General features: G+C 39.6%; 2 protein-coding genes across 2 annotated transcripts in view; both read right to left on the reverse strand.

Annotated features, from left to right (window-relative positions):
- The window catches only part of LOC101862457, a 36,085-nt gene extending 33,976 nt beyond the window's left edge, over positions 1–2,109 (reverse strand). Inside the window, exon 1 of the mRNA XM_005110332.3 lies at positions 2,097–2,109. Coding sequence (XP_005110389.1) covers positions 2,097–2,109 — 13 coding nt within the window. The remainder of the gene's footprint in view (positions 1–2,096) is intronic.
- An 8,598-nt stretch (positions 2,110–10,707) lies between these two features.
- The window catches only part of LOC101862688 (E3 ubiquitin-protein ligase LRSAM1), a gene marked incomplete in the record, with an annotated part of 42,294 nt that continues 35,351 nt past the window's right edge, over positions 10,708–17,650 (reverse strand). Inside the window, 5 exon segments of the mRNA XM_013089112.2 lie at positions 10,708–11,294; positions 11,728–11,895; positions 12,685–12,921; positions 14,123–14,221; positions 14,954–15,049. Coding sequence (XP_012944566.1) covers positions 11,163–11,294; positions 11,728–11,895; positions 12,685–12,921; positions 14,123–14,221; positions 14,954–15,049 — 732 coding nt within the window.

Consider the following 17,650-nt stretch of genomic DNA (forward strand, 5'->3'; position numbering starts at 1 on the left):
TTGTTGGGGTTTAACGGCGTTCACAACTGCATACGGTCATATGAGCGCGCGGGAGACATTAAACTTTTTTAATTGGTAGGACATTTTTAATTGTGCCCGGTTGGCGGCCGAAGCCTACTCTTATCGATTTTAGACCTCAAAGGGATCTTTAACGAGCGCAACTTGCACACGGGCCCTTGTTCGAGAAGACTAGGTGTTGATCTTTCCTATCAGAAGATCAGGGGTGTGGCTGAAAGACAGCAGTAAGAAGGAGCAGAGGAGTAGCAGTAGAAAGGTTCCAGAAAGAGTCAGGAGCCCAGAGGAGGGGGCAAAAGAGGTGAGAGTGTGGGGGCAGAAAGAGGAGACGAAAGCGACAGAACATTGCTAGAGAGCAGGAAAGGAGACAATTTTAGAGAAGAAAAATTTTCGGTCGCTACCTGGATTCGAACCAGGGACCTTTGAATGAGAGGCCAACACCTTAACCTCTAGGCCACGAAAGCCCCCTAATTCCCCTGTGGAGAGAATGTTTATTGCGTAGGCCCCTATCTCCGTCATTCGGGTGGGACGTTGAATCCCTCTCAGCTGCTTCCTAAATGGCCTAAATAGTGTCATTCGTGGCGTCGTAAAACACCCACATTAAAAAGTTCGTCCAGGAGAACACAGTGTGGATGCCTAAATAACCGTTTTGTTTTCACATTTTTTAAACACTCCTGCAGATGTGTCGTTTATAATTTTGACAGACAGACAGACAGACAGACAGACAGACAGACATAGGCAGGCAGGTAGGCAGACAGGCAGGCATACAGACAGACAGACAGATAGATAGACAGACAGATAAATAAATAAAGACACACATAAAGACACAGATAAATAGACAGAGGGATGAGTTCAGTCGAACAGTACCCCTAAAAGTACGTGTATTCTACATGCTTAAATATACAACTCGTCGCTCTCCAAGACTTACAAAGTTCTATCTGCTCATTACCTAGTTCTGAGAAATTTAACATCAAAGATTTTGAGTTTCACATCATGTCAAGCCTTTTCGAATGCAAATCTTTGAAAATCTTGATAATAACTCTGAATATTCTTACGTCTTTGATAGAGCAGATAGAGCATTTGGTGTCTGACCTCAAGGTCTTATTAACTCAAGACAGCCAAAAATGTCAGATACAACTTTGTAATTCTGAGGTAGTGAAATATGCCAGATACAATAGCGGGGACCGAACCCATCACTTCAAGGTCCAACAGCAGGTGGACCCAGCATAGTTCCACTACACCACTACAACCAACAAGAAGAAAAAGATCACACACGGGATGAGAGTCAAGTGTACACATTTAATATAAGTAGCAAAATCAAACAATCTGTACATTTTAATCATATTATTCTCAGAGAAAAGAGGGGGGGCGGGGGGCGGAAACAATAAATCAGGTAATGAGGGGCAGCTCATACAGGCAGGAAATCACATATTAAAACATGAAGTAATAAATGAAATAAAAACAAAATACAAATTTAAACATTATGACAATTAAAATAAATATTATTGTGTTTGCTTTTTTTTTTGTAGTATTTAAAAAAAAATTATCTAAACAAAAAAAGAATAGGGTTTTTGAGGGGGGTAGCATACAAAAGGGGTGGGGGGGGGTGTTTCTTGCTAGACTATATTATTTAACATGTTTTAAGCCCCCCCCCCCCCCCCCCCCAACAGACACACACGGTTTAGAGGCAGGGGCTGCTTTTGATCCTGCCTAATAAATATGATGGCTTGCTCGAATTAAGAGAGATACATGGGAATTGAACGCACATCTTCTGTGTGCAACTGTGGAGAGCCTAACCACTTTACCATAAACTCCGGTAAAGCGGACTGTTCCTATCCCCCATTATTGCATTATGGGCTGACAATGAGAATGAAAAGTACAACCCCTCCATTTTTTTGCTAACAACTGAATTTTGGAGTAGAAAAAAAACCCAGGGCTACTGTATACCTTTTCTTTGAGTGCTCCTTGACTAGAATTCTTGATTTAAGAAATTTTTCAAGAAATCTCCAACGTCAATTACCTCGCGAAAGGTTAAAAGGAGTGCAACTGCAATATTAAATTATATACTGGACAGTATCTACCTGACTGAGCCATTTTTCCTGGTCATTTGTGTGTACGAGTGTATGAGAGAGTGTGTGTGTGTGTGTGTGTGTGTGTGTGTCTGTGTGTGTGTATGTGTGTGTGTGTGAGCGTGAGTGTGAGAGAGAGAAATAACGAGGAGAAGAGACAGAAAAGAGAAAGTGTGCATGAATTATGTGTGTACATTTGTACATGTGTTTTTGTTTGTTTGCGCGTGTGTACCTAGGCGGTTTTGTTGTCTATATGATGCATGCCTTGCATATATTATATATGTATGCTTACAAGTATTTAAGTTCATATGTATGCATTTAATACATACATAACACAAGGTGACTCAAATCGTAAAATCAAAATGTTCGCGAAAAAAAAAGAAAATGGGCAAAAGCGCAATTTTTTTAAAGAGCGCTCAAATAAACAAAACAAAAAACAAAAACCCTATATATTATTATACAGTAAGAGTACAAAATTTTCTTCCCCTAAAAAGAACACATACAAAAAAGAATCTGCATTGGGAAAGTACTGAGACATCAATTATAGTAACTGAAGCCTTATTTGGACAGTAGCATGTTACATTCGTGAAAAATTAATTTTTGATTTTCAACAAGTCGAGAAATATTGATGCTCATATCAACAATACAATGTAAAGGGTGAACATACATGTCACATGTACTGAGGAGAAAGGCATGAACATGCACGCAGATGTGTGTGTGTGTGTGTGTGTGTGTGTGTGTGTGTGTGTGCATGTGTGAGTGTGTTGTGCGTACGTTTGTGAATTTGTGTATGTGTGTGTAAAAGTGTGTGTCTATGTGAGTGAGAGTGTGTGCGTGTGTCTGTGTGTGTGTGAGTGTGTGTGCGTGCTTGTATGTGTCTGTGCATGTATGTCTATGTGAGTATGTGTGTCTGTGATTCTATGTGAGTACATGTGTGTACGTGTACGCGTGTGTGCATGTGTGTGAGCACATGTAAGTGTACGAGTTTGTATACCAATGCATATATTTATATTTCATGTATATATGCCTGTTTGTCAACATGTATGGCTGTATGTATACATAGGTACAGGTGCATCTGTAAATTTTGACCAACATACTAGTACATAAAGGAAAAAAAATATTTAAAAAATCAATGTATTATTGCATCATATTCACATAGAGAGAGGTCGCTTTCCCAGTACATATATACACTTCCTTAACACGGACATCAATCAAAATGAACGAGAATAACACCCTAACATGTCATCAATCTTCTTTTTTTGCGTAAGAGTTTTACGGCATAAGGTCAAATTATAAGTGCTGAATACTGCATGCAACAACAACAACAACAACAACAACAACAACAACAACAACAAAGGGTAATGCACACATATGTGGCCTAACAAGAGAAATACTGAAATACTCCCACAGCCTTCATCTGAATGAAAGACATGATAAAAACTTTAAAAATCAGGACAAAGCTTCTCACGCTTGCAGGGACAACAAAAATAGATGAGTGTATGTACAGCAGTTTAGTTTGAGGAAAGCAAACACATCGACACTACAAGTCATTAATTGCTGGTAAGAGCATGGCAGACAGACAGACAGGCAGACAGACAGACAGACGGACAAACAGACACAGACAGTTGAAGCAGGCAGGCAGGTAGGCATACAGACAGACAGACAGACACAACAGAGGGAGAGGAAAGAAGTAGGGTCCCCCTGTGATGCCCCCCCCCCCCCCCCCCCCCAAACCCCCACCCCAAGAAGTAACCTACAACTGAACTACGACAAAATAGTTGGCCAGCACTTTTGTCCATGAGCTGAGGACAACAAATATAAGAGAATCCTACAGTATCAATATATGACATACTTACATGTGAAGAGCACAGCGGAGAAACGACGGTAGTCACAAACTGGAAATTGTGAGGGTGCCAATCTTAAATGCTTGTGGACTCATATAACTTCATATTTGTTTGACTGGTCGTTTATTGTTAAGTGTTGTTGAATGGGAAATCTAACAACAATAATCAACCAACAGTTGAACAGAAATACAGTAAAGAGTCAACAAGCATTCAAAATTGGTACCCTCATGATTTTCCGTTTGTGACTACAGTCGTTTTTCCCTTGTAAGTTGTAGTCTTCATGTATATTATTATTCAGTCATATGTCTCATTTTCTTTTTAAGATATTTTTCTTTCCCATGCCCTGATTTTATGCTGAATATTGGTACGATGGGGTATTGACCAAGATGGCCCAAAACAGACAGGGCTGGAGATCCTTTGTTGCTGCCCTAAACGCCAGATGGCGTAATGGGTAGTGAGTAAGTAAGTATTGGTACGATATTTTTAAATATTTTTTTTTGTCCCTTGTCCATTTCTATAATATTGACGCCAATTCATTCGTAGAAAAAGGTGCATATGATAGTGTCAAACAGTGCATTACATACACGTAACTTTTGATATGTTAATGTAGTAGTTTTTGTTAAAGTGAGATTGTTCGGAATAACAAAAAAAGAAAGAAGTTTTTTTTTGGTCATGCTGCTCATATTTTCATTGCCTACAAATCACATGAACAAAACCACAGGCCTTCTCTTTTGTTATAGTGCAGGACCAGGCATACGGCCAACCAGCAACGCCCTCCGAGCACACCCACACTTACAGGGGGTATTATAAACAGTAGAAATACAGTATGCAGTAAAGTCTCTCTTTCTCTCTCTCACACATGCAAACACATACATGATACATACACACAGAAAAAAAAAATTAGGGAGTGAGCAAAGCATTTCAGCAACAAAGTTCACCTTTCTTTTTTGTCCCTTCTCTTTGGCCCTAAGCACCACAAGCTTTAATGACATGAGAGTCTTTACCATTATATCCGCACAAACTATTTTTTTTTCTCTACTTTACTTGAAGTAAACACGAGAGACCTTGCAACAGTATGAGAAATCTCTAAGGAAACTCTTAAATCTATACAAAGTACTTGATTTGTCTATCCCTATTTCCCCAATTCTGTCACATTAAAACAAATCAAAGCTCACCAAATACAGTTGTGCACAGATAAGACAAACATGAAAAACTTGAAATCACAGATCGCTCGTAGAATTTGCCACAACCCGACTGATGTCTCTTTAATATTTTTACTATCGTTTGCCCGAACTAAGGATGCGTCAAGCAGATTTGTCTATCCCTACGAAGTTGAGTTATTGTACTAGCCACAGTTCACTTCTCTGGTTCCAGCCACATCCTGCATGATGTGAGTATGGACACGTTAGGCCAAATTTCCCCAACATTGTTTTGGAAACGACACCATCTATAGGTCCAAATATTAAATGCCTTCTTTTCCTGTGTACACTGAATCCAATTTGCGGCTACGGCTCATCAAAAATTACTTTGCTCGTTTCACTTGGTGCTGCTCCCACCACAAGATCTGCGCAAGCCCACTTTTGTTGAAGCAAATCAGAGGTCAAGTTTTCAGCAAGCATGTACTGGACCAGATTTGTATGGCGTCTGGACCCTACTCGACTCTTCCATCCCGACTAGATGAACAGGTGGACATTGATTTACAGGATTCAGTCTACCACAAACCAAATCAACCAACGCTTCTGACTACACTCAGTCATCTCATCTTAGTAAAAATGGTCAACTGTTTCTTGTTTTTAGTTGTTGTTGTTGTTTTTTTGCAGGGGGGAGGGTGGGGGTTGACAAACTGGTAGCCCACAAGTTCCATTTTTGTACAGAACAATTGCAAACCTTCTGCATTACAATTCAATACCTCAGCTAGGTGTGGTGAAAGAACCTAATCTGTCTTACACTCTCAGCAAACACAACTGCAGGCATGTTATTCACATTAATTGTGAGCAACAAAGTGACAGTGATAGTGATAGGTATGTCACTGAAAAAAATATAAAGATTATAATAATGATCAAAATAATAATGATAATAAAGCTACTTAGAGAACCTAAACCGATGGGTACCGGGAAAGATTAGGGCGACATAGTTTTTTTAAAGAACATCCGAGCAAGGGAATGAATAGAGAACCATAGTCGCTGATGTCTGCCCCAGATCTGGCACTTGATGAAAAATAATGATAATAATAATAATAATAATGGTAACAATAACAATAATACTAATAATAGTAATAACAATAATAACAAAATATTAATAATGATAAATAATGCAGATCATTTCTTTGGCACCCACTCCTGTACAACTCAGCTGCAGGTGCTTTACAATACCTTCATCTTAACAAAAAAATACATGTCATGATTGTGAATACACATGTATGCTCTATAGATTAACGTCAACACATAGGCAGACACTCGTATCATAACAGTCGTTTCATGCAAGAAAAATTCTGAAATTATGCAAACTGAGCCCAAAAATGTGAAATTATGCGATTTTGTTCATTTTAACAAAGAATGATAAAGGAAAAATAATCAGAAATTTTACGCAAAAAATGATCAAACTTTGCTAAATTATGCGGGGCGCATAAAACCATGGGGACAGTCATATGTGTGTACTCTCACAACACATTCAATGACGAGGTGGACGTCACGTTGTGATCGAGGATCAAAAAGGGTCGGAAACAGAACCAGAAGGAAATGTGGCATAGAGAGGAACGTGGCGTCAGTGGCCTAGTGGTTAGGCTCTCGGACTCGCAACCATAAGGTTGTGGGTGCGAATCCCGTCAGGGGCCTGACGTTTGAGTCCTTGGGAAAGGCACTTTGCGCAAATTGTCCTCACTTCACCCAGGTGGAAATGGGTACCCGGCTATAGGCAGTGAACGATCTTGTCAGTTTAATAGTGTTTGAGCGCGTGAAATCTGCAGCTTGCACTGTATGCTTCTGCGGAAGCTGAAAATGTTTCTGAGTGTTCTCAGAAGGTCTAATGGGGTAATAATAGTTGTAAAGCGCATAGAGCATGCTCTTGAGCATAGATATGCGCTATATAAATGCAATTATTATTATTATTATAAAGTATGAGAGAGAACTTCACGACACAATCATCTCTCGCCCACCACCATCATCATCCTCATTTTATTGCACAGCTCACAACGCAACTATTTCCCCCCCCCCCCAGTGCAAAAGTATTAAACACAAGAGCTCTTCACATGCTGCACAAAAAAGAACCCCACACACACACAAAAAAACAACACTTTGCATATGCATGCCACATACTCTAATACATCAAAAGGAGCACAAAATGAGTTCAGAAGCTTCTTCTGACATACATATATGCATAAAATTTGTAAAAATTCAACAGTCATAATTCAGTAAGTCAGGGGCGGAGGGGAGGGGGGGGGGGAGGAGGCACACACGTTGGAGTAGAATACGAAGATTCTGAGTCACATTCAGAAGACAGCCTTGTACAAGAGTAAATGAGCGAGCGATCTTAGTAGTAATTTTATTTTCAGTGATCTTGGCTACGTGTGTCCGAAGACAACAGCCTGTGAACAGCTGGCTCAACAACTAACAACACATTCAACATAAGATATTCGCGGCACATTCAGCAAATTTGTGTGTGTGCCAGGACAAATGTCCCGTTTAATGGAAATTGAGGATACTGAAATAAGGACAGATTATTGCAGCAAGTACAGGTTGATTTTTGACCATGTTCAAATACTCTGAGTGGTTTTAAAGATATGCTACATTTTGTAACACAGGGTGTAAAAACAAAGTTTGAAGAAAACCCCAATTTCTAGCACATTTCAACCTTTGGTGAAGTACAACATGTTGCTAAAATAACTTTAACAAATATTTAGACTTAAAATATTATAAAGTGCCTCTCCTCAATTTGCATGCTAACTCAGATGAGACAAAACAGCTTTTTATCACACTCTGCAGAGTCATAACAAAATCTCATGCTTAAATTCTGACATCTTTTCCCCATTGTTGTATGACATTTAATATCACCTTTTAAGAAGAGTGTCCACCAAAAAAGGTTATATTATCAATGAGGAAGAAATAGATAAAAATTACAGTCAGTAAAAAATGCAGGAACAAAATATTTACAACAGAGGCTAACCTTCACCCCCCCCCCCCCCCCCCCCCCCCCCGAACCAGTTACCAGCAATCTGTGACCTGCCATAACACCATCAAGTTCATAACAGGTTCTGAATCGTCAATACAACACTGTCCATATACTGATCAATGAATGTAAATACAGTGAAATCTGCTTAAATTTGAAAACAGTTAATCTGAACACAACCATGAACCCTAAACAAAATTGAACCCTTGATTTTTCTTTCTCCGCCATTTGAGCAATCTCTCTAAACTGAGAGCACGACTAAACAGAACTGAATCTTGTGGTCCCGCAGATTTCCATTTAAGCGGACTCCATTGTATTTTATAAATTGTGTAATTCATATATATTTTTTCTCAGGAAGGGGGTGCGGTTCAAGAAAAAAAAAATGATAAGTAGACATGAGTTGTTACTTTGAAAGGCTTAGTAATGCTTTGACAAATCACGTAGACCTATATCTCATTGGTCCCCTGTACAATGTGATGACAAGTTAGTTATAAAAAGTATGCAAACTTTTTTTGCGAGTCGAACGCCCATATCAGTTCTTCAAAGTCTACGCATTGACGCAATGGCAAGACTTTTATGGAAGTTCTTCCTCTCATTAAAAGTATTGAAAAAAGGATCATACTAATAATAGCTTTCTAAAGCTATTTGATTGTTGATGAAACTTGGAATAAAAAAAGATATTTCATCAAGATCAGATTCAGTAATAATGCCACAGGGATATACAAAGGGAGTTCATTGGTATAAAGCGATGGCGAAACATGGGGGCAAAATAAGGAGCACATCTTCCTTATTTTTGCTACGGGTACAGCCATAAAGGAAAGAAACTTGATGTTAAATGAAATAGTTACATTAATACGAATGACTGTCTCTTCCATACAATTTCAAACTCTTTTAAGAAAAAAAAAGTTCCAGAAAGAATGCCCTCATTACGGAATATAGCAAAATTATGCATGAAAGTTTTCCTGACCGACAGCAAGTCACCAGCGCCCCATGCAATGAGCACAACTCTAGACACAGGGGCACTTATGGCACTCCTTTTCTCAAGCTACAGCATTTTGAACAAAGAAAAGCAATGCTGATTTTACCAGCATAACGGTTTAACATTTTGGGAGTTCAGATTGTATCTTGAGAAGTGGGTTTTCCCTTTACAACATGTTACATAGTTTTGAGAAAGTGGATGGCATGCTTTGACAATGACTGAAACACTGCTCCGACTGCTGTCTTTCATGTGAGGCATTAAGGCAAAAAAACTAAGGATGCCAGTACTCTCTCTCAAAGGCGAAATATGCCGAGTGGAAACATGTATGCCTTGATTGGTTTTTTTACATAAACAGCCAAGCAAGTATTAAAGATTGTTATTACTGAAAAGAAAATCAAGAGCTACTCTATGAGGTAGTCATAACAGCTTTCCTAACATCCCAGCAATATACTTCTTCTTCTCTCTCATCTCTAAATGTGAGGCATCGTGGTGAAATCAGGCACTTGTCAAAATAATGAAATTGTGTAGATTTTACTGAAAAACTTTGATCAAAGGCACACAAATTGTAAATTTGTAGTTTCCAAGAATACTACAGCTTTTGACGTCACCAAAACCTTGGCAGCCATTTTCTAGCTAATTTTACCTCTGATGACAGCCTCGAATCACAAACATCTCAACTTCTATTCAAGATAGATGGGCATTTGTCCCATCAAAAGCAAGGCAAATGATTGGACCTTAAGATTATGCCAATAACGCCTTATGTTCAAAAATTGATGAGCGCCTGATTCCACCCCGCTGCGACACAAATGGACATCCCAGTCTCTGGTGCAAAGGCTACTGTTCGCCACAGGTCCTCCAGGCTCCAGTACAGTTCTGCGTCTCCCTGCCTAGGGATGGGCCAATATTTTCCTTCTAAGGACAATTTACTGAAGCACTTCATTTGAGACATGAGTCCTTGGATCAGTTGAAGAATTTATTCTTTGTTAACACATTTCATTGAGAGCTGTGCAAGGTCACTAGCTTGTTTTCATGATTACTTGGGTATTTTACGAAAAACTTCTAATGTGAACTTCTTCGTAAAATTTAAGAAGTTTAAAACCCAGTTAGGAATTTCTGAAATTCTGACATTTGATCAAAACAAAACAAAATTCTATCAGCTATTCAAGCATAAAAAGGACATTTTAATGAGTTTGAATACAAAAACTTTCCACAATCTATTGTTTTATTTTTTGACTCACCATTATCATTTTGTTTGGCTGGAGTGACATACACATGACAAGTCCAACATTTGTGAGGCAGTGTGGTGAAATCAGACGCTCATCAAAATACAGAAATTGGAGAAACAGGCATTTTTCGGTCAGTTTGGCAATTTTTATCGATTTTTTATTTTTTGGCCCAACCTCTTTTATGTCCATATATAAAAACACAATTCCATTTGAATTTTACTGAAAAACATTGATTAAAAGCACAAAATATGGCATTTTTCTGTTTTCAAGGACTCTTTAGCTATTGGGGCTACTAAACTTTGGCATCCATTTTCTCGTTAATTTTACCACTGAAACTAGGCAACCACACTTCCTTCAATCGCAAATATCTCAACTATTATTTAAGATAGATGAGTAATTTTTCCCTTGAAAGATAGACAAATGAACACGCTTTAAGATGACAACAATAACCGTTCATGCCCGAAAATTGACGAGCACCTGATTCCACCGCGTCCTGACACATTTGAGTTATATCTAATCCAGGTATTCCAGTGCCAGAGAAAGAAATCCATAAGGGTAGTAAGACTGACTCAAGAAAAAACCGGTATAAAATCAGGAAAAGGCATAAATATCAGTAAATGCCTGGAGGCCATTCACCTGTGGAGAAAACTCAATATCAAACCAAGAAACAAGAAGTAATCATACTCCTTTCACTTTTACATCCAGAACAATGAGCACTCACACTTTTTTCAATTTCAAACCCAGAAATGATTTGACCTCATACTCCCTTCAAAGTCACGTTATATCAAGGCATATTCTGTGCTGTCTGACGATTTGCGTGCCCTATCATGTCCGCTTTCAATCACCATGGCAACTGCCTCCGTTGTTAGACAGCCTGGGGCAAAGACAGTTTGACCTTGACTTTGATTTCGGCTCGGCACAGCGGGCACTCGCTGAGGGGCTGGGCGCAGGCTGTGCAACAGCACACATGGCCGCAGGGCAGGAAAATGATGTTGGACTGTGGAACAATAGCACACTCACAGAATGAGGAGGCAACGAGAGGGCAGGAAGATGATGTTGGCACAGAATGAAGTTTTTTCGAATGAGTTTTATGGCACTTGCAACACAATAAGGTCATTTAAGTGCCGAAGAAGAGATGTGTTACAAGAGAGTAGCATACACATAAAAGAAGGAGGAGAGATAAGGACGACAGATGTTTGATAGGAAAGAAGGAGCAAACGACACCAGAGCACCCACCAACAACCCACAATGAGGAGACACTGGGAGGTCAAGAAGATCATGTTGGCTCAGAATGAGGAGATTGGATTAGCACATGTCTATTCCCGTACAAGAATTAAAACTTTACTAGCACGGGAGGAGCCCTTTTTTAAAACTCCGGTGGGGATTTTTAATCCAAGCAAAATAACAAAACAAAAACAAAAAACCCTTACCATCTTGTCCAGGCAGACAGCACACTCTGAGTTGACCCCGCGGGCCGTGATGGACGACTGGCGCTCCAACAGCGAGGGTGGGAGGGCCACGGACTTGCCAGCTGGGTCTGCTTCCGCGGCCGATGAGGGAGCCGAGGGGTGAAGCTCCAGCGGGGCTAAGCAAGGCTCCTGACAAGTGGAGAGACAAAAGGAGGGGATGATAAGGTGGTGGTGGTGGTGCGGGGGTTTGTCGTGTTGGGTAGTTAGTTATAGCAGCAGCAGAAAGCAGCAGCAGCAGCAGCAGCAGCAACAGCAGCAGCACTAATGTTGGTGGTGGTGGTGGTGGTGGTGGTGACAGTGGTAGTTTGAAAGTGCCAGAAAAGTTTTAGCGATGCAAATGTGAACTGTGGCAGGTGGAGGTAGTAGTAATAGTTGAAGTAGCAAACACATACACACACATACACACACATACACACACACATACAGACACAGAGACACACACACACAGGCAAATACAGGCAAACACACACACATACACACACACACACAGGTAAACACACAAACACATTCACACGCAGGAAAACATAAACACACACACACATTCACACACGGGCAAACATACACACACATACACACACACCTTCACACGAGGAAAACACATACACACACACACACACACATACAAACACACACACATTCACACACAGGAAAACATATACACACACACACACATTCACACATGGGCAAACATACACACACATACACACACACACAGACCTTCACACAAGGAAAACACATACACACACACACACACACATGCATACAAACACACACAGGAAAACACACACACATTCACACACGGGCAAACATACAAACACACACACACACACACACACACACACACACACACACACACACACACACACACACACAACCCCCCCCCCCACACACAAACCCTAACAGTTCCACAGCCCTCACCTGTAGCTTTTCCCGCACCTTCTCCTCTCCTGTCTTAACCTGTATATCTTGCATGGCAATGTTCTTCATGATGGCCTTCCGCAGGCCCAGCTCGTGCACGCCCATCTGCGACAAGTCCGCCTCTGTCAAGGACATCAGCGTCTCGATGGTGATGCGGTGCCGAGCAAACACGGGGATGTAGTCCTCAGCCCCTGACGACACCAGTACCTCCTTGACAGCAATCTCCAGCTGGCTCTCCTGATTTAGCACAGGAAAGATAAGAAAAATAATAATAATAATAATAAAGATAATAATAATAATAATAATAATAATAATAATAACAACAATAATAATTATAATAATAATGATAAAGCCAACGTGGGACGCTCAATGTTAAAAACAATCAGGAAACGACAAATGCAGTTTTTGGGACACCTGAATAGACATAAGGGTCTTGAACATTTAGCTCTCACTGGCAAAATTGAGTGTAAGCGAGGCAGGGGTAGGCCCAGAACAACATACTTAAGGAACCTAAACAAATGGGTAAGAGAGAAAGATCAGAGAAACGTAGCTTTTTTTAGAGCATCCGAGCAAAGGAATGAATGGAAAACCATGATCGCCGATATCTGTCACAGATCTGGCACTGGATGATTATGAATAATGATAATAATGATAATAACAATAATAATAATAATCAGGGATGGAAACTGATCAGGCCAATATTTATTTAACTTTTTGCCGGCTATACAGATTTGGAAAAAAAACACTTCTTCAATTGCTGATCAGTACACACAGTAGAATGACTCACCATTGAAAGTAGGTAGACAGGCATCAGGGAAGGGAGGATGATGTGTTTTTTAAATAGTTTTAGTAGACGTTTTTCGGCGCTCGCAACTGCATAAAGTCATATGAGCGCCAGAAGATTAGAGGTGTTACAAGGGAGTAACAAACATGAAAAAGAAGAAGGGGAGATAAGGACAATAGATGTTTGATAGGAAAGAAGGAGCAAACCACACCAGAGCACCCGCCAACCCCCACGGATGATGTGCTTGATTCGCACTTATGGACAATGACGGAGCAAATCAAAATTACAGACTTCTGTAAATTTACGGAAAATTTCCATCCCTGAATAATAATAATAATAATAATAATATCAATAATAATAATGGTTTGTCTGTCCTGCCTGATGATGAGAACCAATACACCTGCAAAAGAGAATATTAATTCTCAAGCAAAATAAAAGGATTAGGAGAACTAAAGGTCAAGATGACTTGTGACTTCAGCTATGGCCGATGAGACCAATTCTAGCGGAGAAAAGTTGAGAAAACAAGATAAAAGCAAAGATAAATAACAAAATAAAGCAAAGATAAATCAAGATATGTAAAGACAAATAATGTAACAAACAGATAGATAAAGGCTATGTAAAGACAATTGATGTAAACAAAGAGAGTTCACTCACCCTGTCTATGAGAGCCTGCGGCTTCCAGTCCAGCAGTCTCTGGTACTGCACCAACCAGTAGTCAGCCTGGCCATCCTCGCGCTGTTGCTCCATCTCACCCTGAACACACAGGCAAACAAATAATCTCAAATTCATTTATTTAAAATTAAAAAAAAATTATTTTTTTTTGGGGGGTAAGAATTTTACGGCACTTGCAACACAATTAAGTCATGTAAGTGTCGAAGATTAGGGGTGTAACTACTTGAGAGTAACATACAAAGAAAAGAAGGAGGAGAGATATAGGCGATATATGTTCGATAGAAAAGAAGGAGCAAACCACACCAGAGCACCCGCCAACCACCCACCTTTTTTTGGGGGGGGGGGGGGGGGGCTGAAGAGTAGAGGGGTAACTCTACTTTAAAGTAACATGCAAAGAAAAGGAGGAAGAGAGATTTATAAGGATGACAGATGTTTGATAGAAAAAAAGGAGCAAGAGCAAACCAAGCCAGGCACCCATCAACAGCCCATAAACACATAGATAAACCCATGAGTTGACACACGACAGCAAATAACCTCAAGATAAAGCTTTATAGATTTTTTTTTAACATTGTTTTTTTTATCAAGCCCTCTAATCAATTTAAATAGAAAAAGGGTCAAAAGTGATAGCAAATACTTCAAGCATGATCACTCACTCACAAACTCACTCACTATCTCTCTCATCCATACACACACACAAACACTCACACAAACACACACACACCACACAAGCACACACACAAACTTCTTCTTTCATATTCACACTCATATATTTTTCTTTCCAAAAAATACAGAAGTAAAAGTCCAAAAACTCACCAGTCGTTTCTTCAGCTCTGCCTGTCTCTTCTCCTTCTCCTCCAACAGTTGTGACAACATGGCCGACAATGCAATCCTCTGGTCAGCCACAATGTTCTGTCAACACATCACAAAAAATGTAAGCCCTCGATTCAATTTTAATAGAAAAAGAGTCAAAAGTGATAGCAAATACTTCAGGCATGATCACTCACTCACTCACTCACACACTCTCTCACTCTATAATAATAATAATAGATATAACAATAATAATCATAATAATAATAGTTATAATAATAATACACACAAATCGCAGTACATATGCACGTGGACACAGATACACTAGACAGAGATACTTTTTAGTTTAGCAAGTGTTTTACGGCACTTGCAACAGAATAAGGTCATAGTCAGCTTGCTTTAGTTTAGTTTTAGTAGAGGTTTTTACGGCGCTCGCAACTGCATAAGGTCATACGAGCGCAAAGGGGTGGATGTCAACAGAGAAGTCCTTACAGGGAATCAGATTTACTCTGCTCACCTCTCTAGCTTCAACAGCACAAAGTCTGCTTCAACCATAAAGGCACCCCGGAAATAGCGGGTCACAAAAGTGTGACAAACATACAAAAGAAGTAGAGGAAAAATGACAATAGTAAGGATTAGGAAAGAAAAGGCAGCAGTTCCCTGTTGTAGTTCAGGCACACTTATGAACATGACATTGTTGGATCAGCCCATTTACAAATCTACTGATCATTACAACGAGAAATGTCCCCCCTTTGGGATTGGCCAAAAGACACTTCAGTCAGTGGCACGGCCCCAGGGGGTATGTCAGTTTGCTTGCTCCTATCAGCTCAAAGCAGACAAGAAGACAACAAAACATGACCGAATTTAGAGACGCTTGTAATAACCTAAATTCTAATCCACTTACAACAGATCTGTGTTCAATCTGTGCCACTTGCACACAAACACATACACACACACACACACACACACACACACACACACACACACACAAGAAACTAATGCATGTTCAGTAAAACACTCACACAGACACATACACAGATATTCATAACTAGCTGGGTACCCTTTCGATGAAAGGAATGATGAGTGCATTAACATCAACTGAAAGTCATTGGCCTACTAAATTTACTCTCTACTGGAATCGAGCAATAAATCTTGAGAGATGCAAAAAAGTAGAAGGTCTAGTTCTATACTCTCAAAACAAAATGCGCCTCCTAAAATATCACTTCTGCTGTGAAGGACAGCAACGCAGATTTGTTCTGATTCTCAGTGGACAAATCACAAAGGCCAAAGAAGGACGGGAACTCTTTGTCAAATATATTTTTCTAAATTCAGGAAATGAATAAATAAAGAATCGGGCTCTGTCATGGGAACTTATCTATCTTTTTGCAGATACTTGCCAACTTTCAATTTTGTAGCTGTCATAGTTTTATGGGAAAAGTGACACATGTGTTTCCAAGTTGCCAAATATATAATAGATATCACACATGTTGATGAAAACACACAGAAGCATACACACAAATCGAAGCACATATGCATGTGGACACATTAGAGACACTTTCATCAATGCACAACATATACACATGTATGTGTTCACACACACACATAGACACACAATATAATATACCCACATAACAACATACACATGCATGTGAACCAGACACACTGAAACTCAGACAAACACCACAACATACCCACATGTGAAGACTGATGCACAAAAACACACACAAGTGGACACACAAACATAAACACACACAGTTTTAGTTTTAGTAAGTGTTTTACGGCACTTGCAACACAATAAGGTCAAATAAGTGCCAAAGATTAGAGGTGTCACAAGAGAGTAACAAACACAAACAAGAAGGAGGGAAGATAAAGACGATAGGCGTTTGATAGGAAAGAAAAAGCATACCACACCAGAGCACCTGCCAACCACCCACAAATACACACAACAAGGAAGTCTTTGAAATAAACTAACAGTATCTAACGATCAGACTAACTTTTTTCTTTCATTCGTACACTCATACTCCACATTCATCCTTCACCCAGCCACTTTCACATGTAAACACAAACACAAACAAAAACAAAAACATATCCTTTCATTTACTCTTATCAACTCACACACTCACTCCGCCACCCACAAACCCGAACACACACACACACACACACACACACAAACCCACAAACACACACACGAACACACACACAGGTCCACTCACAACACTAGTGTCCCCCCCAACCCTATTAGTGGTGGGCATATCGAAATCGAAATATCTATATTTTTACACATATCGATATCGTATCTAAGCAGTGAGAAAAATATCAATATTTTACTATGATATGCACACCACTCAGCACTGCATTTCCAGGAATTAACAGACTGATTTTATGTTGTTCCCCACAATAAAACACAATTTTTTTTTTAAATAATCAATTTAAAAACAAAACAAAAAACCAGAAAAAACAACAAAATAGAAGACAGCCATGTTTCGCGTGTTCATATTATCGACCAGACTCGAAGATACATCGATATATTTGATAGCGAATTTCAATTTATCGATAATAATTTTGTTATATCGAAATGTCCACATTTTTGTGTGAAAAAATATCGATATCATATCGAATTCAATATTGCTGATATCTCCCATCATTACACCCTAAACATACACCCACACACACAAGTCCACTTATAATCTGGAGTCTCCCCCC

This window comes from Aplysia californica, unplaced genomic scaffold (assembly GCF_000002075.1).
Source record: "Aplysia californica isolate F4 #8 unplaced genomic scaffold, AplCal3.0 scaffold00876, whole genome shotgun sequence".
Classification (NCBI taxonomy): Eukaryota; Metazoa; Mollusca; class Gastropoda; order Aplysiida; family Aplysiidae; genus Aplysia; species Aplysia californica.